The sequence below is a fragment of the Scyliorhinus torazame genome, chromosome 7 (assembly GCF_047496885.1).
Source record: "Scyliorhinus torazame isolate Kashiwa2021f chromosome 7, sScyTor2.1, whole genome shotgun sequence".
NCBI lineage: Eukaryota > Metazoa > Chordata > Chondrichthyes > Carcharhiniformes > Scyliorhinidae > Scyliorhinus > Scyliorhinus torazame.
This window is the reverse complement of record NC_092713.1, coordinates 182,293,731-182,321,044: the sequence shown is the minus strand read 5'-3', so window position 1 is coordinate 182,321,044 and position 27,314 is coordinate 182,293,731. Positions and strand designations below refer to the sequence as shown.

Genomic DNA, 27,314 nt, shown 5'->3' with positions numbered 1-27,314 from the left:
TCCTTGGTTGCAGTGAGATCGATGAAGAACTGTTCGCCGGTATTTATTTCATCAACACATTTACTGATCTTGTATGGTCCATTATAGGACGAGCAAAACACTGCTTTTCAAAATGCCCAATACGGCCACACCTGGAACAGACGTTTCCAAAGGCCAGACATTGCCGTGGGCCATGTCGAGTGCCACACTTTTCGCACAAGATGACGGCTCTAGTCGGCCGCTTAAAATGGCCGCCCGCACTGAGGCCACATTTCTTCACAATGTGCGTCACAGCACTAATGGCACTAGCGTCTTCCTCTGAGTTGGCGACAAAATGTTGCGAGCAGAGTGTGCTGATTTGCTGTGCAACTACCGTGCTCGCCTGGCAAATCTTTATTGTTTGTTCCAGTACCAAATCTTCTTCCCGCAGCAACCTCTCACGTAGCTTATCATTTGATACACCAAAGACAATTTGGTTGCGGATCAGAGAACATTTCAGGCTACTGAAGTTGCATGATTGGTCAGTGACAAAACTGTAGAACGATTCCCCAGGTTTCTGGGTAGCGTACAGAACATGTATCGCTCAAAGGTCTCATTCTATTTGCAGGAGCAATGCCAATCAAAGTACCCAATGACTTCATAGAATCATAGAAGTTTACAGCATGGAAACAGGCCCTTCGGCCCAACCAGTCCATGCCGCCCAGTTTTTACCATTAAGCTAGTCCCAGTTGCCCGCACTTGGCCCATAACCCTCTATACCCATCTTACCCATGTAACTATCTAAATGCTTTTTAAAAGACACAATTGTACCTGCCTCTACTACTACCTCTGGTAGCCCATTCCAGACACTCACTACCCACTGAGTGAAGAAATTGCCCCTCTGGGCCCTTCTGAATCTCTCCCCTCTCACCTTAAACCTATGCCCTCTAGTTTTAGACTCCCCTACCTTTGGGAAAAGATGTTGACTATCTACCTTATCTATGCCCCTCATTATTTCATAGACCTCTATAAGATCACCCCTAAGCCTCCTCCGCTCCAGGGAAAAAAGTCCCAGTCTATCCAGCCTCTCCTTATAACTCAAACCATCAAGTCCCGGCAACATCCTAGTAAATCTTTTCTGCACTCTTTCTAGTTTAATAATATCCTTTCTATAATAGGGTGACCAGAACTGCACACAGTATTCCAAGTGTGGCCGTACCAATGTCTTGTACAACTTCAACAAGACGTCCCAACTCCTGTATTCAATGTTCTGACCAATGAAACCAAGCATGCCGAATGCCTTCTTCACCACCCTGTCCACCTGCGACTCCACCTTCAAGGAGCTATGAACCTGTACTCCTAGATCTCTTTGTTCTATAACTCTCCCCAACGCCATACCATTTACTGAGTAGGTCCAGGCCTGATTCGATCTGCCAAATTGCATCACCTCACATTTATCTAAATTAAACTCCATCTGCCATTCGTCGGCCCACTGGCCTAATTGATCAAGATCCCGTTGCAATCCTAGATAACCTTCTTCACTGTCCACTGTGCCACCAATCTTGGTGTCATCTGCAAACTTACTAACCATGCCTCCTAAATTCTCATCCAAATCATTAATATAAATCACTAATAACAGTGGACCCAGCACCGATCCCTGAGGCACACCACTGGTCACAGGCCTCCAGTTTGAAAAACAACCCTCTACAACCACACTCTGTCTTCTGTCGTCCAGCCAATTTTGAATCCAATTGGCAACCTCACCCTGGATCCCGTGAGCTTTAACCTTCTGCAACAACCTACCATGCGGTACCTTGTCAAAGGCTTTGCTAAAGTCCATGTAGACAACGTCTACTGCACTGCCCTCATCTACCTTCTTGGTCACCCCCTCAAAAAACTCAATCAAATTTGTGAGACATGATTTTCCACGCACAAAGCCATGCTGACTGCCCCGAATCAGTCCTTGCCTCTCTAAATGCTTGTAGATCCTGTCTCTCAGAATACCTTCTAGCAACTTACCTACTACAGACGTTAGGCTCACCGGTCTGTAGTTCCCAGGCTTTTCCCTGCTGCCCTTCTTAAACAAGGGCACAACATTCGCCACTCTCCAATCTTCAGGCACCTCACCTGTGGCTGCCGATGATTCAAATATCTCGGTTAGGGGACCCGCAATTTCCTCCCTAGACTCCCACAACATCCTGGGATACATTTCATCAGGTCCCGGGGATTTATCTACCTTGATGCGCTTTAAGACTTCCAGCACCTCCTCCTCTGTAATATGCACACTTCTCAAGACATCACTATTTATTTCCCTTAGTTTCCTAACATCCATGCCTTTCTCCACCGTGAATACCGATGAGAAATATTCATTCAGGATCTCACCCAACTCTTGTGGCTCTGCACATAGATGTCCTTGTTGATCCTTAAGAGGCCCTACTCTGTCCCTAGTTACTCTTTTCCCCTTTATGTATCTGTAGAATCTCTTTGGATTCTCCCTTGCATTATTTGCCAAAGCAATTTCATGTCGCCTTTTTGCCCTCCTGATTTCCCTCTTAACTCTATTTCGACAATCTCTATACTCTTCAAGGGATCCACTTGATCCCAGTTGCTTATGTACGTCATATGCCTCCTTCTTTTTTTTGACCAGAGTCTCAATATCTCGAGTCATCCAGGGTTCCCTACTTCTACCAGCCTTGCCCTTCACTCTAAAGGGAATGTGCTTACCCTGCACCCTGGTTAACACATTTTTAAAAGCCTCCCATTTACCAGCCGTCCCTTTGCCTGCCAACAGTCTCCCCCAATCTACCTCTGCAAGTTCCTGTCTGATACCATCAAAATTGGCCTTGCACCAATTAAGAATTTTAACTCTTGGGCCAGACCTATCATTCTCCATAGCTATCTTAAAACTAATGGAATTATGGTCACTTGTCCCAAAGTGATCCCTCACTAGCACTTCTGTCACTTGCCCTTCCTTATTTCCCAAGACGAGGTCAAGTTTTGCCCCCTCTCTAGTCGGTCCATCCACATACTGAATGAGAAATTCCTCCTGAATACACTCAACAAATTTCCCTCCATCCAAGCCCCTAATGCTATGGCTGTCCCAGTCAATGTTGGGAAAGTTAAAGTCCCCTACTACTACCACCCTATTATTCTTGCAGCTATCTGTAATCTCCTTACATATTTGCTCCTCAATTTCCCGCTGACTATTTGGGGGCCTGTAGTACAGTCCTACCAAGGTGATCTCTCCCTTCTTATTTTTTAGTTCCACCCATATAGACTCAGTGGGCGAACCCTCGGATATATCCCCTCTAAGTACTGCCGTGATGTTCTCCCTAATCAAAAACGCCACTCCCCCTCCTCTCTTACCTCCTGTTCTATCCTTTCTATCGCATCTGTACCCCGGAACATTGAGCTGCCAGTCCTGCCCCTCCCTTAGCCATGTTTCAGTCATAGCTATAATATCCCAGTCCCATGTGCCCGTCCATGCCCTGAGTTCATCCGCTTTGCCCGTCAGGCCCCTTGCATTGAAATAAATGCAGTTTAATGTAGACCTTCCTTGCTCTCTGCCCTGCTTTCTCTGGTCATGCTTTACACACTCTCCCTTCCTGCCTTTTGTTTCTGTCCCCACTGACTTCCTACATCGGTTCCCATCCCCCTGGCACATTAGTTTAAACCCTCCCCAACTGCACTAGCAAACACACTCCCGAGAACATTGGTTCCGGTCCCACCCAGATGCAGACCGTCCGATTTGTACAGGTCCCACCTCCCCCAGAACCGGTCCCAATGTCCCAGGAATTTGAAACCCTCCCTCTTGCACCATCTCTCAAGCCACATATTCATCCTAGCTATCCTGTCATTCCTACTCTGACTATCACGTGGCACTGGTAGCAATCCTGAGATTACTACCTTTGAGGTCCTACTTTTTAGTTTAACTCCTAACTCCCTAAATTCAGCTTGTAGGACCTCATCCCGTTTTTTACCTATATCGTTGGTGCCTATATGCACCACGACAGCTGGCTGTTCACCCTCCCCCTCCAGAATGCCCTGCAGCCGCTCCGAGACATCCTTGACCCTTGCACCAGGGAGGCAACATACCAACCTGGATTCTCGTTTGCGTCCGCAGAAACGCCTGTCTATTCCCCTTACAATTGAATCCCCTATCACTATAGCTCTGCCACTCTTTTTCCCGCCCTTCTGTGCAGCAGAACCAGCCACGGCTGCTGCCACCTTCCCCTGGTGAGCCATCTCCCCCAACAGTTTCCAAAACGGTAAATCTGTTTTGGAGGGAGATGACCGCAGGGGATCCCTGCACTGCCTCCCTACTCTTCCTCTGTCTGTCGGTCACCCTTTCCCTATCTGCCTCAGTAATTTTAATCTGCGGTGTGACCAACTCACTGAATGTGCTATCCACAACTTCCTCAGCATCGCGGATGCTCCAAAGTGAGTCCATCCGCAGCTCCAGAGCCGTCAAGCGGTCTAACAGGAGCTGCAGTTGGACACACTTCTTGCAGATGAAGGAGTCAGGGACACCAGAAGGGTCCCTGACTTGCCACATCTCACAAGAGGAGCATGACACGGGGATGACAGAGGAGCATACTTCATTGTATCTCTTGCTATTCTCTTCATTGTCAAAAGCAAATGCATTGTACAGTTCAATTGCTTGCAGACTTGCTACCGTTAGCAGCAACACTATTCGCCTTTCATCAGGCTGCACCTGTAGGCTTGGGGCCGAAACACAGAATTTGAAGTGCTGCTTGAAGAGCCCCCAGTTTTCGTCACTGGTGGGGGGCTTTCAGTCCATCCATCTCGCACTTCAGTGTCCTCTAGTGTGTTGTGTTGCCACTGGCTGCAGTTCATCAGATCGGTCTGTCTGCCAAATTCCTAACTTTGTCACTGCCATCGCGATCTTCAAATCTTCAGCACTCTGGTACCATGTTGTGTATGGTGTTCGATGTCCAGCAAGAAATCTGCCAAACGACTTGTGACTTGTCCAAACCAGGATTTTTATTAAATCATACATGGTAATATAATGATCTGGCACAGAGCAAGTTAACATGGAGTTTCTTTATACTCCCCTGGAACTACCTCTATGCATGACTGTCCTCATATTCGTCTTATAACCATCTCAGGATCACCAGATATGCCCCCAATTATATCTGCACGTCTGGTCACATGACCACTGCCTCGAGACCGCATGGTGGATCTGTACCGCCATCTGCTGGTTGGAGGTCGCACCACCAGCTCTCCACCGTATTGCTGACAGGCATATCACCACAGAAGCAAATTGACAAGGGTAGCCTGAAGGCACAGTTCATTGAATGCATTAGAGATTGTTTTGGAACAGTATGTTGGGGAACCAACCAGGGAGGAGGCTACTTTTGATTTGGTATTCTGTAATGAGGAGGGATTAATTAATGATCTCATAGTTAATGATCCATTAGGGAGTAGTGACCATAGTATGATCAAATTCAAGATTCAGTTTGGGGGCTAGAAAGTAGACTCCCACATTAGTGTTCTGGAAATTAAAGAAAGGAAATTACATAGGCTTGAGGACAGATTTGTCCCGTATAGACTGAGCAGGAAGGCTAAAAGGTACAACAGCTGATGAGCGGTGGCAGTTGGTCAAGGAGATATTCAATTCCTCACAACTAAAATATATCCCAGTGAGGAAGAAAGATGGGAAGAGGGACAAAAAACATCCATGCCTAAAAAGGAAGTAAAGGACATTATAAAGACAAAACTAAGTTATATTGTATTGCAAAGGCCAGTGGCAGGCTGGAAGATTGGGAAATTTTCAAACATAAACAAGGGGAGCTAAAAAAGAAATAAAAAGAGCTACGGTAAATTACGAAAAAAAAACTAGCAGAGAATATCAAAAAGGATACCAAAAGCTTCTACACGTACATAAAAGGGAAGAGAGTCACTAAGGTGAATGTTGGCCCCTTAGAAGATGAAATTGGTGAGTTAATAGCGGGGAACGCAGAAATGGCAGAGATGCAAAATCAATACTTTGCTTCAATTTTCACAGTGGAGGACACTAGTACCATTCCTATAGGAATAGGTAATAGAAAGGGTAGAACTTGGAACAATCAGCATCAATAGGGAAACGGTACTCAACAAACTATTGGGATTGAAGGCAGACAAGTCCCCAGGGTCTGATGGCCTACATCCTAGGGTGTTAAAGGACGTGGCAGCAGAGATAGTGGATCCATTGGTTATAATATTTGCAAAATTCCATGGACACGGGAAAGGTTCCAGTGGATTGGAAAAATGCTAACATAATGCCCTTATTCAAATAGGGAGGGAGGCAGAATGTGGGAAATTACAGACCTGTTAGTTTAACATCTGTTGTTGGAAAATTGTTTGAATCAATTATCAAGCACCTATATTCAGGAAATTTGGAAAGCCAAAGCGCTATCCACCAGAGTCAGCATGGATTTATGAGGAGCAAATCATGTTTGACTAATTTGCTTGAGTTCTTCGAAGGTGTAACAAGCAAAGTGGATAATGGGGATCCTGTAGATGTAGAATATCTGGACTTCCGGAAAGTTTGATAAGGTGCTGCACAGAAGGTTGATTCACAAGGTGAGATCACATGGGATTAGGGGTAATTTATTAGCTTGGACTGGCTAATGGACAGAACACTGGGATAAATAGGTCTTTTTCTGGATGGCAAAATGTAACTAATGGGATGTAACTAACAGGGTTTGGTCCTTGGGCCCCAGCTATTTACAATCTATATTAACGACTTGGATACAGCGAAAGAAGGTTTTATATCCAAATTCGCAGATGACACAAAAATAGGTGGAATAGTAAGTTGTAATGAGGAAATAAGAAACGTACAAATGGATATAGATAGTTTAGGAGAGTGGGCCAAAATATTGCAGATGGAGTTTAACATGGATAAGTGCATTTTGGTCAAAAAAATGGAAAGGCAACTTATTATTTATGGGGGAGAGACTTCAGGGGTGCTCTGTTGCAGAGGACTCTGGGTGTCCTTGTGCATGAGTCACAGAAAACGAGCATTTAGGTGCAGCAGATAATAAGGAAAACAAATGGAATGTTGGCATTTATAGCAAAAGAAATTGAGTATAAAAGTAAGGAAGTGTTGTTGCAACTGTACAAGGCATTGGTAAGACTGCACCTGGAGTATTGTGCATAGTTTTGGTCCTCTTATTTGAGGAACGATGTAGTGGCATTGGAGGCAGTTAAGAGGAGGTTCACTAGATTGATTCCAGAGATGAGAGGTCTGTCGTATGAGGAGAAATTAAACAGTTCAGGCCTGTACTCTCTAGAGTTTAGAAGAATGAGGGGGAGATCAAATCGAGGTATACAAGATGCTAAAAGGTATGGATAAAGTAGACGTGGAGCAGATGCTTCCTCTTGTGGGGCATTCTAAAATGAGAGGTTATTATCTTCGAATAAGAGGGAGCAAATTTAAGACAGATTTGAGGAGAAATTACTTCTTCCAAAGGGTTGTGAATCTGTGGAATTCGCTACCCCAGAGTGCGATGGATGTAGGGACAGTGAGTAAATTTAAGGAGTAGTTAGACAGATTTTTAATTGGGTTATGGAGAACGGGCAGGATAGTGGAGTTGAGGCAAGGATGGGATCAGCCATGATCACATTGAAGGTGTTTTGGGCTCGGGAGTCTAAATTGCCTACTCCTGCTCCTAGGTCATGTGTTCTAGGGAGGAGATGCTCTAGCTGATTTTGCAATCCAGCTCTTGGTCTGTAGCATTGTTGGTAACAGATGAAGAACATATCAGCCATGATAGAATGGCAGAGCAGACTCGATGGGCTGAATTCTGCTCCTATATCTTATGAAATTATGAACTTAGAAAAACTACAATGTTGAGCAATCTCTCCTGTGTCTCTATTCCCCTGTCCCAATCTCACTTGTGTCTCCATTACCCGGTTTCAATCTAACCTGTGTCTCCATTACCCGGTCTCAATCTAACCTGTGTCTCCATTACCCGGTCTCAATCTATCCTTTGTCTCCATTACCCGGTCGCACTATGTTTTTATTTATTTCTTTAATTGAAAGTGGCCAATTCTTTCTTTTTTCCAATTAACGGACAATTTAGCATGGCCAATCCACCTACCCTGCACATCTTTGGGTTGTGGAGGTGAGACCCACACAGACACGGGGAGAATGTGCAAATTCCACATAGACAGTGACCCAGGGCCGGGATCGAACCCGGGTGCTTGGCGCCAAGAGGCAGCAGTGCTAATCACTGCAGCATCGTGCCTGCCTTGGTCCCACTATTTCAGAAATGTTGTAGAGACAAGCCAGGGAACTACAGACCAGTGAATCTCACATCAGTTGTGCATAGAATCATAGAATTTACAGTGCAGAAGGAGGCCATTCAGCCCATCGAGTCTGCACCGGCCGTTGGAAAGAGCACCCACTTTAAGCCCACATCTCCAACCTATCTCCGTAACCCAGTAACCTCACTCAACCTTTTTATTTGGACACTAAAGACAATTTAGTATGGCCAATCCATCTAACCTGCACGTCTTTGGACTGTGGGAGGAAACCAAAGGAAACCCACGCAGACATGGGGAGAATGTGCAGACTCCACACACAGTGACCCAAGGCAAGAATCGAACCTGGGACCCTAGAGCTGTGAAGCAACTGTGCTAACCAGTGTGCTGCCATGATGATGGGAAACTACTGGAGAAGATTCTGAAGAGAGAATCTATCTCCACTTGGAGAGGCAAGGTTTGATCAGGGATAGTCAACATGGTTTTGTCAGAGGGAGGTCATGACTAACAAATTTGATTGAATTTTCTGAGTATATAATCAAGTGTGTAAATGAGGGTAGCGCAGCTGCTGTAGTTTACATGGATTTCAGCAAAGCCTTTGACAACGTCCCACATGGAAGACTTATTAAGAAGGCAAATGCACATGGGATACAGGGTGATTTGATAAGATGTTTTCAGACTTGGCTGAGCAGTAGGAGGCAGAGGGTGATGACAGACAGCTGCTTTAGTGTCTGGAAGCCAATGACCAGTGGTGTATCACAGGGATCCATGCTGGGCTCCCTATTGTTTGTCATTTATATAAATGATATAGGTGACTATGTGGGGGGTAGGACTCAAAGATTGGCTGGGTGGCTAACAGTGAGGTTGAGTGTCTTGGGTTACAGAATGATATAGACGGGACGGTCAAATGGGCAGATAAGGGGCTGGTTTAGCACACTGGACAAAATCGCTGGCTTTTAAAGCAGACCAAGGCAGGCCAGCAGCATGGTTCAATTCCCATATCAGCCTCCCAGAACAGGCACCGGAATGTGGCAACTAAGGGCTTTTCACAGTAACTTCATTGAAGCCTACTTGTGACAAAAAGTGTTTTTCATTTTCATTCAAGTGGCAGATGTAATTTAACCCTGAAAAGTGTGAGGTGATGCACTTTAGAAGGAGTCATTTAACAAGGAAGTATACTATGAAAAGTGTCATGTGAGAGTACCTTTAAGACATAATGTTTAAGCAATGTACCTTTAAGAAAACAGTGATGTCATAGAGTGGGTGGAGCTCAGCCCAGTTCAGCCATTTTGGAAATTTCAGTTTTAAAAAAGTGCCTGGCTGGTTTTGCTGAGAGCAGCTTCAAAGTGCCTGGCTGTTTTGCAGTGAGCTGATTAAAAGGAGAAAGCCAGTTTAAAAAGCAGTTTGTGGGGGTCTGTGTGTTTCTAGAGAGTTGCAAGTTTTGAATAGAGCTGGGTGTGTGTCTGTGTTTTGCAGTGAGCTGGATCTCTACCATGAAAGACTATCGCTGGATCATTTGGGTGATTTAAAGTAAAGCCTTTAACCTGATGTGATACTGTTTCAAGGTGTCTCTTGGAAGTTTGAAGGAACATTTTAAGGAATTATTTACTGTTGCAATATTTTCTGAGTTATCTTTGAAGTAAGGGGTGTTAAGAGATCCAATGTTTATTTCAGATGTTAAGTTGAGTTCATGGAATAAACAGTGTTTTGTGTTTGAAAACCCACGTGTCCATAATTGTAATCCCACACCTAGGGAAAAGCCGCGTGCTTAAAAAGCAACAATCCATTAAAGGGAGAGGTTGGTTGAACTCCATGATACATTTTCGGGTTCTGAAAACGCCTCGCCCATAACAATTGGGGGCTCGTCCGGGATAAAAGTCTATCTATTGGATTGGCTTTTGTGAACTGAAAGACAGTGAAGGATTGGTGCTTTTAGTTTAAGTGGGGAGAGTGTTGTGAACAATGGCTCTTTCAGAGGCTCAGAAGTTTTTTGGGGTGGAGAATGTTACATGAAGTACCTTCTGGACAGAAACGAAAAGCAGACTGTTAGATTTGGCAAGAACATTGCTGTTAACATTACCTGACAAAATGCGAAAAGATGAGGTAATTATGGCGGTTGTTAAGCATTTAAAGTTGCCTGAGATAGAATTTGACTCATTGGAAATGGCAAAAATTCAATTACAAATTAAACAAATGGAACATGAGAAAGAATTAAAGCAGCTTGAATATGAAAGAGAGAGCGAGGAAAAAGAAAGAGGGAGGAAAGAGAAAGGGAGATACAGATCAGGGAGAAAGATAAAGAGAGAGAGTTTGAACTTCAGAAAATGGCCATGAAACATGACAGTCAGTTAAAATTGGCAGATGTAAAGGGAAACGTACAGTTGGATAATAGTGATGAGGATAGTGAGAAAGAGCGCCATAGTTGAAGGCTTGGTGGGGGTCTATTTAAATATGTCCAAGCATTGCCAAGGTTTGACGAGAAGGCAGTGGAACCCTTTTTCATTTCATTTGAGAAGGTAGCTAAACAAATAAAATGGCCACAGGACATGTGGGTGTTACTGATTCAAACAAAGCTGGCAGGTAGAGCTAGTCAAGTGTTTGCATCACAACCGGAGGAGATATCTGGAACGTATGAGGAGGTGAAGAAATCCATCTTAAGTGCATATGAGCTAGTGCCTAGTTACAGACAAAGGTTTAGAAATTTAAGGAAAGAATTTGGTCAAACATACATGGAGTTTGAAAGGCTCAGAGTAATTTTGAGAGGTGGATAAGGGCTTTGAAAATAGACGAAATGTATGAAGCTCTCAGAGAAATTATACTTTTAGAGGAGTTTAAAAATTTGATTCTTAATGTAGTGAGAACTCATGTGGAAGAACAGAGGGTTCAAACTGCGAGATTAGCAGCAGAAATGGCAGATGATTATGAATTAGTTCAAAAATAAAAGATTGTTTTCCGACATCAGTTTCAGCCGGTGAGGGATAGAAACTGGGGACATGAGAAATACTCAAGTGGTAAAGGTAAAGGTGATCTGATCGGAGACAATAAAGAGAGTGTACCTCAGATTAAAAAAGAAATCCAGGAGGGTGGGAAAGAAATGAAAAGTTTCAGATGTTTTCACTGTAATAAACTAGGCCATGTAAAGTCACAGTGTTGGTGGTTGAAGAAAAGCACTGGGAAGGCTGATGTGGTAAAACAGGATAAGACAGTGGGGTTTGTTAGAGTGGTAAAGGAAAGACCAAGGGAAGCGAAAGAGGTGCAAACAATTGTTCAAGAAGTAAGCGTTAAGAAGGTGCCAGATGTATTTAAAGAATTTACTGTGTGAGTAAAGTTTACTCGTGTATCAGGAGGAGCAGGTAAAGAAGTCACAATTTTAAGAGATACAGGGGCTAGTCAATCTTTAATGGGAAGAGATGAGGAATTATGTGGTTTAGGAAGAATGTTGCCAGAAAAGGTGGCGATACGTGGAAGTCAGCGTGAGAGGAGTAGCGTTCCATTATATAAGGTAAGGTTGGAAAGTCCAGTGAAAAGTGGTGAAGTGGTAGTAGGAGTAATAGATAAACTATCTTGTCCAGGAATACAGTTTATCTCTGGTAATGATATAGCTGCATCGCAGGTGGGAGTGATGCCTACTGTGGTTGATAAGCCAGTGGAAAATCAGTCAACTGAAGTGTTGAAGGACAAATATCCTGGGATTTTTCCGGATTGTGTCGTAACAAGGTCGCAAAGTCACAGGTTAAGACAAGAGGAGACATCAAAGAGTGAAGATGAAGTTGAAGTTGAAGTGCAATTATCAGAAACGATTTTTGATCAGATGGTTGAAAAAGAACAAGAACAGGTGGAGGATGAGCGGATATTTACAGTTCAGGAATATTGGCGGAGTTACAACAGAAAGATATAGAAATTAAAGGGATATATCAGAAAGCATATAAGGAAGAGGAATCTGAGAGAATACCAATGTGTTATTACCTTAAAAATGATGTCTTGATGAGAAAATGGAGACCTGTACATATGCAGGCGGATGAAAAGTGGGCAGAAGTTCATCAAGTAGTATTGCCGGTAGGGTATAGAAAGGTGTTGCGAGATGCACATGTGGTACCAGTGGGAGGTCATTTGAGAATAAGGAAAACGCAAGCTAAAATCCAGAAACATTTTTATTGGCCTGGACTACATAAAGATGTAGTTAAATTTTGTCAATCATGTCACACATGTCAAGTGGTAGGGAAACCTCAAGCAGTGATAAAACCAGTGCCCTTAATACCCATTCCAGCATTTGAGGAACCTTCTACAAGGGTCCTAATTGATTGTGTCGGACCGCTTCCTAAAGCAAAAAGTGGGAATCAATATCTTTTGACTGTAATGAATGTGTCTACTTGGTTTCCAGAGGCCATACCAGTACGTAATATTACAGTTAAAAGGATTGTGGAGGCGTTACTTAACTTCTTTACTAGATATGGACTACCCACAGAAATTCAATCGGATCAAGGATCAAATTTTACTTCAAAGTTATTCAAAGAAGTTATGGATAGCTTAGGAATAAAACAATTTAAATCAACTGCATACCATCCAGAATCGCAGGGAGCATTAAAAAAGTGGCATCAGACATTAAAGACAATGTTGAGGGCGTATTGTCAAGATTATCCAGAGGATTGGGATAAAGAAATCCCATTCGTATTGTTTGCAATTAGGGATGCACCTAATGAGTCAACCGAATTTAGTCCTTTTGAACTAATGTTTGGTCATGAAGTAAGAGGACCACTTAAATTGATAAAGGAAAAATTGGTAGGTGAGAAATCGGAAATTACACTATTGGATTACGTGTCAAATTTTAGTGAATGATTAAATAGAGCAGGTGAATTGGCTAGACAACATTTGAAAGTTGCACAAAATGTGATGAAACGGGTAGCGGACAAGTAATCCAAAGTTCGTAGTTTTGCCAGTGGGGATAAAGTTGTAGTGTTGTTACCAGTGGTAGGGGACCCTTTAAAAGCTAGGTTTTGTGGACCGTATTAGATTGAAAGGAAATTAAGTGAGGTGAATTATGTGGTAAAAACACCAGATAGAAGGAAGACTCTTCATGAGTGTGTCATGTGAATATGCTTAAAAGGTACTTTGAAAGGGAAGGAGAGAAAAAGGAGGTTTTAATGATTCTAACTCAAAGTGACGAACCAAATCCAGATGATTGTGAATTTGACATAACTCAAATTAAATTGGAAAATGAGGATGTTCTTAAAAATTGGGATGAATTGTTCAGTTACCTCCCAGGGCAAAAACAAACTGACCTGAAAGAGTTATTGATAACACATGGGCAAGATTGTAGAGATAAATTGGGAAGTACTAAAATGGCTATACATGATGTAGATGTGGGAAACGCTGTTCCTATCAAACAACATCCATATAGACTTAATCCTTTAAAATTGGCACAGGTTAACAAAGAGATTGAGAGTATGCTGAAGAATGGCATAATTGAAGTGGGTTGCAGCCAATGGAGCTCACCCATAGTGATGGGACCTAAACCAGACGGTACCCAACGGTTGTGTGTGGACTATCGAAAGTTGAATGCGGTTAGCCTATCCCGCTTTTGAAGGATTGCATTGAGAAATTGGGACAATCTGTGTTTATTTCCAACTTCCAGACATGGAAAGAACATTTAAAACATCGTATGAAGTTCTTCGGTCGACTTCAGGAGGCGGGTTTGGTGATGAACCTCGCCGAAAGTGAATTTGGAGAAGCCCAAATCACTTTCCTTGCGGAGTTTCCGGTACCCTCAAGACGAAGGGAAATAATGCGATTTCTTAGCATGAGTGGATTTGATCGAACAGCTGTGCAAATGTTTTGTGGCGTGATTACTCCACTGATGGACTTGCTAAAGAAACCGAACAAATTTCAATGGACAGCGGACTTTCAAGGCATTTGACTGCCTGAAAGCTGTGATCACCAATGCTCCTGTATTGGAGAATTGCAAGGGACTCTGTGGTCAGATTGAACTAAATTATCTGATTCTGAAGAGAAATGCCGAGGAGTAGAGGAATGGATGGATCGTGCAGAGACTTTGTTCAAAGAGACTGTCAATCGAGAAGGATTTCGGTTGGAGGAAGAAGAGCAAAGAAAAATGGACTATATTATTATATCTGTTTGCATGTGGGAGTTTTTTAAAAACAAAAAGGTATATTTACTGTGTACATTTCTTAGTGGATGGTGCAAAAGTGAAAAATGAAACCATCTTGAAGTTGATGGTTTATTTTTTTTTCTTGGGGGGGGGAGGTGTCATGTGAGAGTACCTTTAAGACATGATGTTGAAGCAATGTACCTTTCAGAAAATAGTGATGTCATAGAGTGGGTGGAGCTCAGCTCAGTCAGCCATTTTGGAAGTTTCAGTTTAAAAAAAGTGCCTGACTGATTTTGCTGAGGGCAGCTTCAAAGTGCCTGGCCGTTGTGCTGTCCCCATTCTCCAGTCTCAATCTCTCCTGTGTCCCCATTCGCCAGTCTCACTCTCTCCTGAGTCCCCAATCGCCAGTCTCACTCTCTCCTGAGACCCCATTCGCCAGTCTCACTCTCTCCTGAGTCCCCATTCGCCAGTCTCACTCTCTCCTGAGTCCCCAATCGCCAGTCTCACTCTCTCCTGAGTCCCCATTCGCCAGTCTCAATCTCCTCTGAGTCCTCATTCGCCAGTCTCGATCTCTCCTGAGTCCCCATTCACCAGTCTCACTCTCTCCTGAGTCCCCATTCGCCAGTCTCACTCTCTCCTGAGTCCCCATTCGCCAGTCTCACTCTCTCCTGAGTCCCCATTCGCCAGTCTCACTCTCTCCTGAGTCCCCATTCTCCAGTCTCAATCTCTCCTGTGACCCCATTCGCCAGTCTCACTCTGTCCTGAGTCCCCATTCGCCAGTCTCTCTGTCCTGAGTCCCCATTCGCCAGTCTAACTCTCTCCTGAGTCCCCATTCGCCAGTCTCACTCTCTCCTGAGTCCCCATTCGCCAGTCTCATTCTCTCCTGAGTCCCCATTCGCCAGTCTCACTCTCTCCTGAGTCCCCATTCACCAATCTCACTCTCTCCTGAGTAACCATTCGCCAGTCTCACTCTCTCCTGAGTCCTCATTCGCCGGTCTCACTCGCTCCTGAGTCCTCATTCCCTCGTCATCACAAAGTCCCCATTCCCCACCCTCCTTGAGTCCTCATTCTCCAACCCCCATTTGAGTCCCTTTTCTCCACTCTCCCTGAGTCCTCATTGCCTACTCTCCGTAGCTATCCCAAAGCCACATTTTCCATGTCTCCATCCCTTCCCAAATCCCATTTTTTTCATTTCTTCATTCTGGGGATATGGATGGTATTGACCATCCTTCACTGCTTGAGAAGGTGAAACTACAGTTTGTAAATTAAAGATATTCCAACAGTGCTGTAAAGCTGGGGTGGGAGTCCCTACCACTGAAGTAAGGCTCACCGGCCTGTAGTTCCCGGGATTATCCTTGCTACCCTTCTTAAACAGAGAGGTTGGAGAAACTTGGTTTGTTCTCACTGGAGGTTGAGGGGCAACCTAATAGAAGATAACAAGATTATGAGGGGATAGTCAGAAGCATTTTCCTAGGGTAGAGGGGTCAATTACTCAGGGGCATAGGTTTAAGATGCGAGGGGAAAAGTTTAAAGGAGATGTACGAGGCAAGTGTTTTACACAGAGGGTGGTGGGAGCCTGGATCCTGCTGCTGGGGAAGGTAGTAGAAGCAGATAGTGACTTCTAAGGGGCTTCTTGACAAATACATGAATTGGATGAGAATAGAAGGATATGGTCCCCGGAAGGGTAATGTTTTTTAATTCAGACGGGCAGCATGGTCGATGCAGACTTGGAGGGCTGAACGGCCTGTTCCTGTTCAGTCAAACAACCCTCCAACTGGCGCTGCCTCTCCAGCATTCTTTGTGTTTTGTTGGCCATGTAAGAAACAACAATTTACATTTCTAGTAAAGCCAGGGCAGTTCTCCACTGATTTAATGCCTGCAGTTCCCCAGCCAAATGGAGCCCCCCGACTGTTTTACGGCTTTCACCCTCTTAACTCTGATTTCATAAGTATACATGGAACCTTTGAACTGCCACTGCTTGAGGTATTCTGGCAATATCTAAAGTCCAGCATTTTAATTGCCTTACTCTTACAAATTTAATCTTGCTTAACTAAATGTTACCTCTAAAAGATTAAAATGAATCACAAACTAGATGATTCTGACAATGGGGCCTGAGGAAGATTGATGCTGGTAAATTAGGAAAGATTGTGGGGGAACTAAGGCATCAAAATGATCCAAACTATCGACACATTCTTCCCCAGACTCATCATCCACCAAGTCCTTCTCTTTTGTGAATACTGATGCAAATGTACTCATTTAATACCGCGCCCATTTCCTCTGGCTCCACGCATAGATTCCCTCCCCTGTCCGTGAGTGTGCCAACCCTCTCCCTGGCTACCCTCTTGCTCTCTATATATGTATAAAAAGCCTTGGGATTTTTCTTAATCCTGCTGGCCAATGACTTTGCGTGACCCATTTTAGCCCTCCTGACTTCTTGCTTAAGTTTCTTTCTACTTACCTTGCATTCCACACTCGCTTTGTGTGTTCCCAGCCTCCAATCCTTAACAAATGCTTCCTTTTTCTTTTTGACTAGACTCACAATATCTCTCGTTATCCAAGATTCCCAAAACTAGCCATATTTATCCTTCATCCTTACAGTAAGGTTCCGGTCCTGAATTCCTATCAACTTATACTTGAAGAGGGCAGCACGGTGGCACAGTGGTAGCACTGCAGTCTCACGGCGTCGAGGTCCCAGGTTCAATCCCGGCTCTGGGTCACTGTCCATGTGGAGTTTTTTCACATTCTCCCCGTGTTTGCGTGGGTTTCGCCCCCACAACCCAAAGATGTGCAAGGTAGGTGGATTGAACACGCTAAAATTGCCCCTTAATTGGAAGAAATAAATTGGGTACTCTAAATTTTTTTAAAAACTTACACTTGAAAGCCTTCCACATGCTGGATGTTGATTTGCGCTCAAACGTCTGCCCCCAATCTACATTCTTCAGTTCCTACCTAATATTGTTGTAATTAGCCTTCCCCCAATTTAGCACCTTCACCTGAGGACTGCACTTATCTTTATCCATCAGTATTTTAAAGCTTACTATTGTGATCACTGTTCCCAAACTGCTCACCTATGGCAACGTCGACCTGGCCGGTCTCATTCCCCAATACTAGGTCCAGTACTGCCCCTTCCCCAGTTGGACTATCTACATACTGTTTCAAGAAGCCCTCCTGGATGCTCCTTACAAATTCTGCCCCATCCACGCCCCTAGCACTAAGTGAGTCCTAGTCAATATGGGGGAAGTTAAAATCACCCACCACAACGACCTTGTTACTTTTACACCTTGCCAAAACCTGCCTACATGTCTGCCCGTCTATCTCCTGCTGGCTGTTGGGAGGCCTATAGTAAACCCCCAACAGTGGTGACTACACCCTTCCTATTCCTGAGCTCTACCCATGTTGCCTCGCTGTATGAGCCTCTGAGGTGTCCTCCCGCAGTACAGCTGTGATATTGTCCTTCACCAGTCGTGCAACTATCTTACCCCTTTTACATCCCCCTCTATCCCACCTGAAACATCTGTATCCTGGACCGTTAAACTGCCAATCCTGTCCTTCCCTTAACCAAGTCTCTGTTATGGCAACAGCATCATAGTTCCAAGTACTACTCCAAGTTCTTAGTTCATCTGCCTTACCTGTTACACGTCGCGCCTTGAAACAAATGCACTTCAGTCTACCAGACCCTCTTTGATCAGCAACCACACCCTGCCTGCTCTTCATCTGAGGTCTTACTGGCCCTACTCTCTAGTTCCCCTTCAGTTAATTAACCTTTGCTTTGGTTCCCACCCCCCTGCCAAACTAGTTTAAATCCATCCGTGTGACATTAGCAAACCTCCCGGCCAGAATATTTATGCCCCTCTAGTTTAGATGCAACCTGTCCTTCTTGTACAGGTCCCACCTGTCCCGAAAGAGATCCCAATGGTCCAAATATCTGAAACCCTCCCTACTCCAGCAGCTGTTTAGCCATATGTTGAGCCGTATTATCTTCCTATTTCTAACCTCACTGGCACATGGCACAGGGGGTAATCCTGAGATTACAACCCTTGAGATCCAGCTTTTTAACTTTCTACTTAACTTCCTAAACTGCTGCTGCAGGGCTTTGTCACTCATCCTATCTGTGTCGTTAGTACCAATGTGTACCACGACCTCTGGCTGTTCACCCTCTCCCTACAGAATGCTTTCTGCCCGTTCAAAGACAACCTGGACTCTGGCAACAGGGAAGGCAACATGCCATCCTGGAGTCTCTTTCACGTCCACAGAAGCGCCTACCTACAGAATCCCTTACAACTATTGCTCTAGTGGTCTTAGTGCTCTTTGTCCCTCCCTGCTTCACAACAGAGCCAGCCGTGGTGGAAGTTCTCCCCTGATAGGCCATCCCCCCCAAAATATTGTGCAGTAAGAATGTTTCACCGCAAATTATTAGTTAAAATCAGTTAGGTCTCAATAACATTTCTTTCCCTTTGCAGATCACCATTTTGGAATGACTGCATAATATTAAAGCAGCAGAAGAAATTGGTTGCTTTTCAGTTTCTGGTCAACATTTAATTTTTCCTTTATTTTATGCTTTGGAGAACATTTTAGACATTACATATGAACTCAAGAAATGTATGCTGAATTAAGTAAATTGTGTGTTTTGGGGAGAGGCTGAAACAGACCCACATGCATTTTTGGGCAAGAACATTTCTCGAACAAATGGCGGCACGGTTGCACAGTGGTTATGCTGGCACGTGGCACAGTGGTTAGCACTGCTGCCTCATAGCACCAGGGACTCGGGTTTAATCCTTGGGTGACTGTCTGTGTGGAGTTTGCACATGCTCACCTATCTGTGTCGATTTCCTCCAGGTGCTCTGGTTTCCCCCCACAATCTAAAGATGTACAAGTTAAGTGGATTGGCCATGTTAAATTTCCCCTTAATGTCCAGGTATGTACAGAATGTTATAGCGTTGTGGGGATAGGATCTAGACAGGGTGCTCTTTCGGAGGGTCGGTGCAGACTCGAAGGCCGAATGAACTCCTTCTGCACTGTACGGATTCTTGGAAATGTCTCTACAAATCCAGCATTACTTTGTTTGCAAGTGGCCCTGAATAAACTCTCAAATGCATATTAGGTGTTTTAAACAGATTGTTTCAATTAATTTAGTTGTGGCTATTGGACGCTAGTGAAATACTGGATAAAACGAACAAAATATTGTAACTGCATCATGTTCCAAAGCAAACCAAATATCTTTTGGGCTGCAGCCAACTGAAATAAACAATTTGTGGCATCAATGCATGGTGTTCCAATGTATCAATAAAGTGGTTTGTGAATTAAGTTTATACATAAGAACATAAGAACTAGGAGCAGGAGTAGGCCATCTGGCCCCTCGAGCATGCTCCTCCATTCAATAAGATCATGGCTGATATTTTTGTGGACTCAGCTCCACTTACCCGCCTGCTCACCATAACCTTTTATTCCTTTACTGTTCAAAAATCTATCTATCTTTGCCTTAAAAACATACAACGAGGTAGCATCAACTGCTTCACCGGTCTGGGAATTCAACAGATTCACAAACCTTTGGGTGAAGAAGTTCCTCCTCAACTCAGTCCTAAATCTGCTCCCTGTTATTTTGAGGGTATGCACCCTAATTCTAGTTTCACCCGCCAGCGGAAATAACGTAGCTGCTTCTCTCCTATCTATTCCCTTCATAATTTTATATGTTTCTATAAGATGCCCCCCGATTTTTCTAAATTCCAATGCGTACAGTCCCAGTCTACTCAGTCTCTCCTCATAAGCCAATCCTCTCAACTCCGGAGTTATTGGATTGCATATTGTCTTACCTCCCTCAGTAGCGTACAGGCCAACGTAAAGATTTCTCGTAAACACACGTCACGAAACGAGGTAGCTATTCTTCGGTGCTTGGATAGTGGTCTTGTTGAATCAGCCTGCAATACATTGTGCACAGAATCAATTCAGCTGATGCCAGGGCCCTTGATAAACCTGAATAGTGGCCATATTTTACCCTTTTTCTTTAAATCAGGAAATATTTTCTCTCTTTTCCCTGGCCAAAGTGAGTAGGTCTCAGACATTTGCCATGTGAATGTCAAGCTTGATGTAAAGAGGAGCAAAAGAACAGCACATTATTTTTGGTAAGACCATGAGCCCTAATTGTCTTTGTTGACAAAATTACCTAATTGAGGAGATAAAACAGAAGTGGGAGGACGAGTTGGGTATGGAGTTGGGATGGGGGGTTGTGGAGTCAAATTATGCGCCATTTCAATGCTACATCTTCATGTGCTAGGATGGGCTTGATACAGTTCAAGATGGTGCATAGGGCGCATGACATGGGCGCAAATGAGTGGGTTTTTCACAGGGGTAGAGGATAGGTATGAGAGGTGTAAAGGGGGACCACTAACCATGTCCACATGTTCTGGTCATTTTACCCCTAGTGGGGTTCTGGGGCTCAGTATTTGAGACACTAGAAAAAAGTGTTGGGGTGGAAATGTTAACGGGTCCTCTTGAGGCAATTTTTGGGGTGTTGGAAGTGCCGGAGCTGATGGAGGGGAAGGGGCCGATGTGGTGGCCTTCACTATGTTGATTGCCTGGAGGCACATTTTATTGAAATGGAGGTTGGAGGAACCACCGAAAGTGCCTCGGCGTATTTGGGGGATGTCGCGAAATTCCTTAAACTGGAAAAGGTTACGTTTGCCCTTCGGGGCTCCAGTGGGCAGTTCTTGTCTCTGTTTACGGATCTGTTTGTTGCCAGCGTATGGGGGAAGGGGAGGTAGTGGGAGGAGGGGAAGGGGATGGGGGGGTTTAGGGGAGAAAAAGTGATTGTTTGTATGTTGTTATGTACGCTCTGATTTGAATAAAAATATATATATTTTAAAGTACCTCACTGTACAAGGTATACATTAATTCCAATTGCAGCAGTATTAATGTTCTAATAAGGCAAACTAATACAATTCATCAAAATACATGATATTGTTAATGGAGAGTAAAATTCAGTTAATGTTTCCTTCCTCCTACTCTTATCTGTTTCGGTATCCTCCCCACCTCGTCCTGTTCCCATTTTAGTCGAGTTATTGCTAAATTGCTTGGCCTGAATACTACAATTAATCTTGACACACCTTGTGCAAAGCTACGAAACGTTATCTAGTAACTCGTAAAAATGTAAGTTGGCATGAGAAATGTATACTTACCATGTTCATTTCCTGTGTAAGTTCAGACAAGATCATCACACCAATCACACAGTGTTCCACACTGCCCTAAACAGACATTAAATGTAATGAGTTAACCTAAGAGCCCATCAACTGAAAACAGCAGAAGTAGGATTTCTCAAGCAGGCACATGACAGTATAAAACAGTTACTTTGAAACCTGAATACAAAAGATAATCAAAAGTTCAAAATCATGAGGGGTCTTGATGGAGTAGACAGGGAGAAACTATTCCCACTTGTGAAAGTTTGGGGAATGAGAGTGCACAGATGCAAAGAAATTGAATAAAGAAGCAAATTCGTTCTTGAGAAAAAGCGTTTTCGTGGAATGAGTGGTTACAGTTTGGAATGCGCTGCCTGAGAGTGTGGAGGAGGCAGGTTCAATCATAGAATCATAGAATTTACAGCACAGAAGAAGGCCATTCGGCCCAACGAGTCTGCACCTGCCCTTGGAAAGAGCACCCTACTTAAGCCCACACCTCCACCCTATCCCTGTAACCCAGTGACCCCATCTAATCTTTTTGACACTAAGGGGCAATATAGCTTGGCCAATCCACCTAACCTGCACACCTTTGGACTGTGGGAGTAAACTGGAGCACCCGGAGGAAACTCATACGGGCACGGGGAGAATGTGCAAACTCCTGAAGAATTCAAAAGGAAATTAGGCTGTTATCTGAAAAGGAAGAATGTGCAAGGTTAGAGAGAGAATGCAGGAGAATGGCACAAAGGAAATTGCTCATTCGGAGAGCCAGTGGAGGCATGATGGGCCAATTGGTCAACCTCCTTCTGCGCTATAACAATTTTGTGATTCTGTGAAATGTGCCAACTGCTCTGCCAATGCTTGCTGGGTGCCATTCAATTGACATTTGTAACACCGCAATAGCACTATTTTAGACATGGCTAGTGAAGTTGTTATATATATTCCATTTTTTTAAAATTACAACACAAGAAATTTTAAGTATTGAAAATACCATTAGGTTCAAAATAGTGAGCCATATACCAGGCTTCTCTCATATACTTCAATCTTTTTTCTTTCAGGAAATGAGCCACCTTGTTTGAAAACCTGTTAGGTTTGGAAATGGGAGTGTATGGAGAAGCAGCTAAAAACACATATGCTTTCGTACAAAAACACAAACAGCAAACCAATACTGTAAAACTCTGCCGCACGTAATTATATTTGCAGCACCTCTGAAAGTCTGATAAAAGCTCGACGTCTACTCAAGGTAACTATAGAACATACTTTCCAAAGATGCATCTCAGGTTCACACGTGAAATCACAGAGAGGTGATCAAATTGCCACAGGTAAAACAGAAGACTTCTTAAATAAAAACAGAAAATATTGGACAATCTCAGCAGGTCTGACAGCATCTGTGGAACGAGAAGGAGAGTCGTCTAGCTTTGACAAAGAGTCATCCAGACTCAAAACGTTAGCTCCCTTCTCTCTCCACATATGCTGTCAGACCTGCTGAGATTGCCCAGTGTGATTTTCTGTTTATATTTCGGATTCCAGCATCCATAGTAATTTACTTTTATCTACAGAAGACTTCGTCACTGCACAGTGACAGTGGAGAACACTGCATACCGGTGATACAACAACGATAACCTACAAATGACTGGGAAGGCTTTGGAAGGACAACATTGGAGGATAAAGTTCTATAAGCATTACAGCAGATTGCAGCAATGACTTCCATTTTCTGAAGAGCATGGAGCAGATAATAAGCACGATGAACATCTCCTATTGGAAGTCAAACCAAGAAACAAGTTCAGATTGAAAATGATGATTAACAAGAAATGGACAGATTCCATGCCAGATCAAATATGAGCTGCAATCAGAGCCTGCAGCTCATTTACTCTTTTAAGCCAAGACAACATATCACTGCCAAAACAGGAATTTTTCTCTGAGAGCAGATGCTAGTTCAATTTGTGAAGGGCCAGATTATTATCCCAAAGGGAAGTGATGAGAGCCATGTTTTGGGTTATATTTTCAGGTTCCCTTCATGAAATATGAGATCACTGCATTACTCCGAATGAACTAAATGCAAGCCAGATGCACTGTGATAGAGCTGTGTTTCAGATAAAGAACTAGCTGATGCTGAAGAAAACGTCCATGCATCTCACAGAACAACAGGTCAAGGTGCTCCAGGAGCCAAACTGTCTCCAAGTTTGAGGGTTCCGAATCAGAAACCTATATTTTTCCATAATCATTCCATCACTTGTAAGCTTTTGGGCCTGGATAAAGGAAATGACAAACATCTTAGAAATGAGATTGCACATTGTCCCCGTGTCTGCATGGGTTTCCTCTGGGTACTCGGGTTCCTTCCCACAGTCCAAGGAAGTGCAGATTAGGTGGATTGGCCATGCTAAATTGCCCCTTCGTGTCTAAAGATGTACAGGTTAGGTGGGGTTACGGGTATAAGGGAATGCTCTTTCAGAGGGCCGGTTCAGATTTGATGGGCCAAATGGCTGCTTTCTGCACTGTAGGGATTCTATGATGTCCTCTCGAGGTGGAACTAAGATCGAAAAACAATCTAGAGTATCCACAGGCTACAATTTGCGAGGCCACTTCCTGGCTATCAAACCACAGGTCCATCCAACATCTCCTTTAATTTCCCCTCCAACATATCCCCTTTAAATGGTCTATTAATATTGGTCCATTAAAATTAAGGCTTGTAAACACTTAAAACTGCATGATATCATTAATAACAACATAGAGAGGCTTTGAGAGGGAATTCCAGAGTTGGGCCTTGGCAACTGAATTAGAGTGCAAATATCACAAAGAGTAATGGAGCTGGAGGATATATGGAGAGGCGAGGACAAGAAATAGAATTTACAAAATCATGGCCATGTTTATCCTGGGGTCATAAAGTTCAGCAAGCACAAGAATGAACATAAGAAATAAGAGCATGAGTCGATAATTGGCCCCTCAAACCTGCTTGGCCAATCAACAAGATCATGGCATATCTTCCATGTCAATACTATTTTCCCACACGATCTCCATATCCCTTTCTTGAATTTGCACAAGGACTAAGATTCCAATGATCACTGGGGTAGAGAACTCCAAAGATTCACCACCCTCTGTGTCATCAATATTTCCTCATCCTCAGTCACCTCAAGGAGATCACCTCTCATTCTTTTAAACTCTAGCAAATACAGGCCCAGTCTCTTAAATCCCTCCTCATAGAATAATCCCACCATCCCCGGAAACTCATGCTCCTATTTCCTATATTCATTCCTGTGCTTCCTGACCTTCATGACTCCAGCGATAGAGAAAAGTGTTGCTAGATGAACTCTACTGAGTAGTGTCGCAGGACCCGTTATACTTTTTTTTGTAAATTTAGAGCACCCATTTCATTTTTTCCAATTAACGGGCAATTTAGTGTCGCCAATCCACCTACCTTGCACATCTTTGGGTTGTGGGGGTGAGACCCACGCAAACAGGGGGAGAATGTGCAAACTACACACAGACAGTGACCCAGAGCCAGGATCGAACCTGGGACCTCGGTGCCGAGAGGCAGCAGCGCCACCATGCTGCCCTAGGACCTGCTATACTGAGCATGTGGCAGAAACATACAATTGTGAGCAGGGTCGCAGGATCAGCTAAACTGAACAAAATCACTCCCAGGTGAACCTCTTGTACTCTCACTATGGCAATCATATTCTTCCTTTGGTAAGAAAACCAAAACTGCACACAGTACTGCAGGTGCAATTTCACAAAGGATATAGGGTTGATAGGTTAGTTGACTTGGCATGAGTGAGGATATAGGCAGCAGAGTTTTGAATGATCAGAGGTTTACAGAGGAACATGGGAAACCAACCATGAGTGCACTGTAATAGTAAAATCCATAAATAACAAAGCATGGATGAGGGATTCAGCAGAAAATGTGCTGTGGCACAATTGTGTGGAGTGATATTGTCCAGAGCAGCTGATCCTGTGACACTGCTCAGTATTGCATGTTCCGTGACACTGCTCAGTATTGCATGTTCCGTGACACTGCTCAATATTGTGTGTTCCTGTGAAACTGATCAGTATTACATGTTCCTGTGACACTGCTCAGTATTGCATGTCCTGTGACACTGCTCAATATTATGTGTTCCTGTGACACTGCTCAGTATTGCATGTTCCGTGACACTGCTCAATATTGCATGTTCCTGCGACATGCTCAGCATTGGGTGTTTCTGCGGCATGCTCAGTATAGCTGGTACTGCAACACTGTTCAGTATAAGACCATAAGACCGTAAGATACAGGAGCAGAATTAGGCCATACAGCCCATCGAATCTGCTCCCCAATTCGATCATGGCTGATATGTTTCTCATCCCCATTCTCCTGCCTTCTCCCCATAGCTCCTGTTCCCTTTATCAATCAAGAACCTATCTTTCTCTGTCTTAAACACACTCAATGACTTGGCGTCCATAGCCTTCAGTGGTAATGAGTTCCACAGATTCACCACCCTCTGGCTGAAGAAATTCCTCCTTGTCTTTGTTTTAAATGAACTTCCCTTTAGTCTGAGGCTGTGCCCTCGAGATCTAGTCTTTCCTACTAGTGGAAACTTCTTCTCCACGTCCACTCTATCGAGGCCTCTCAGAATTCTATAAGTTTCAATGAGATCCCTCCTCATTCTTCTACACTCCATTGAGTACAGACCAGAGTTCTCAACTGCTCCTCAATTGACAGGCCTACATTCCTGGGATCATTCTTGTGAATCTCTTCTGGACCTCCTCCAGCACACCCTTCCTTAGATATGGGGTCCACAATTGCTCACAATATTCAAAATAGGCTCTGGCCAGAGCCTTATACAGCTTCGGCAGCACATCCCTGCTCTTGTATTCCATCCCTCTCAAAATAAATGCTAACATTACATTTGCCTTCCCAACTGCCAATTGATCCTGCACTTTAACCTTAAGAGAATCTTGAACTAGTACTCCTAAGTTCCTTTGTCCTTCTGATTACCTATGCCTTTTCCCATTTAGAAAAAAAATAGTTAATGCCTCCATTCTTCCTACCAAAGTGCATAACCTCACCGTTTTCATGTGTACACTCTTCTAGCCTGTGCAAGTCCCAAGTCCTTCTGCAGCCTCCCTGCTTCCTCAACACTACCTGTCCCTCTACATATCTTTGTATCATCTGCAAACTTAGCAAAAATGCCTTAGTACCTTCTTCCAGATCCTTAATGCAATAATGAATAGTTGTGGCCCCAACACTGACACCTGCGGAAGACCACTAGTCACCAGCTGTCACCCTGAAAAAGATCATTTTATCCCCACTCTCTGCCTTCTGCCAGTCAGCCAATCCTCTATCTATGCCTGTACTTTGCCCCTGATACCATGGGCTCTTATCTTATTTCGCAGCCTCCTGTACGGCACCTTGTCAAAGGCCTTCTGGGAATCCAAATAAATCACATCCACTGACTCTCCTTTGTCTAAAATCCTTATTACCTCCTCAAAGAATTCTTAACAGGCCTGACCTCCCTTTGACAAAGCCGTGCTGACTCAGTCCTATTTTACCATGCACTTCCAAGTATTCCGCAATCTCATCCTTAATAATGGACTCCAAAATAGGACCAACCACCGAAGTTAGGCTAACCGGCCTATAATACCCCGTCTTCTGCCACCCTCCCTTCTTAAACAGGGGTGTGACATTAGCCATTTCCCAGTTCTCTCGGATCATCCCTGCCTCCAGTGATTCCTGAAAGATCACCACCAATGCCTCCACAATCTTCTTAGCTATCTCCTTCAGAGCCCTGGGGTGTCGTCCATCCGGTCCAGATGATTTATTCATCTTCAGACCTTGCAGGTTC

The 27,314-nt window shown here is 43.9% G+C and overlaps 1 protein-coding gene across 1 annotated transcript in view; it reads right to left on the bottom strand.

Moving 5' to 3' along the window:
• The window catches only part of LOC140427374 (ran-binding protein 17-like), a 1,937,807-nt gene that overhangs the window by 1,694,435 nt on the left and 216,058 nt on the right, over window positions 1-27,314 (bottom strand). Inside the window, exons 5-6 of the mRNA XM_072512921.1 lie at window positions 21,505-21,570; window positions 20,143-20,247 (exon numbers count right to left, since the gene is read on the bottom strand). Coding sequence (XP_072369022.1) covers window positions 20,143-20,247; window positions 21,505-21,570 — 171 coding nt within the window. The remainder of the gene's footprint in view (window positions 1-20,142; window positions 20,248-21,504; window positions 21,571-27,314) is intronic.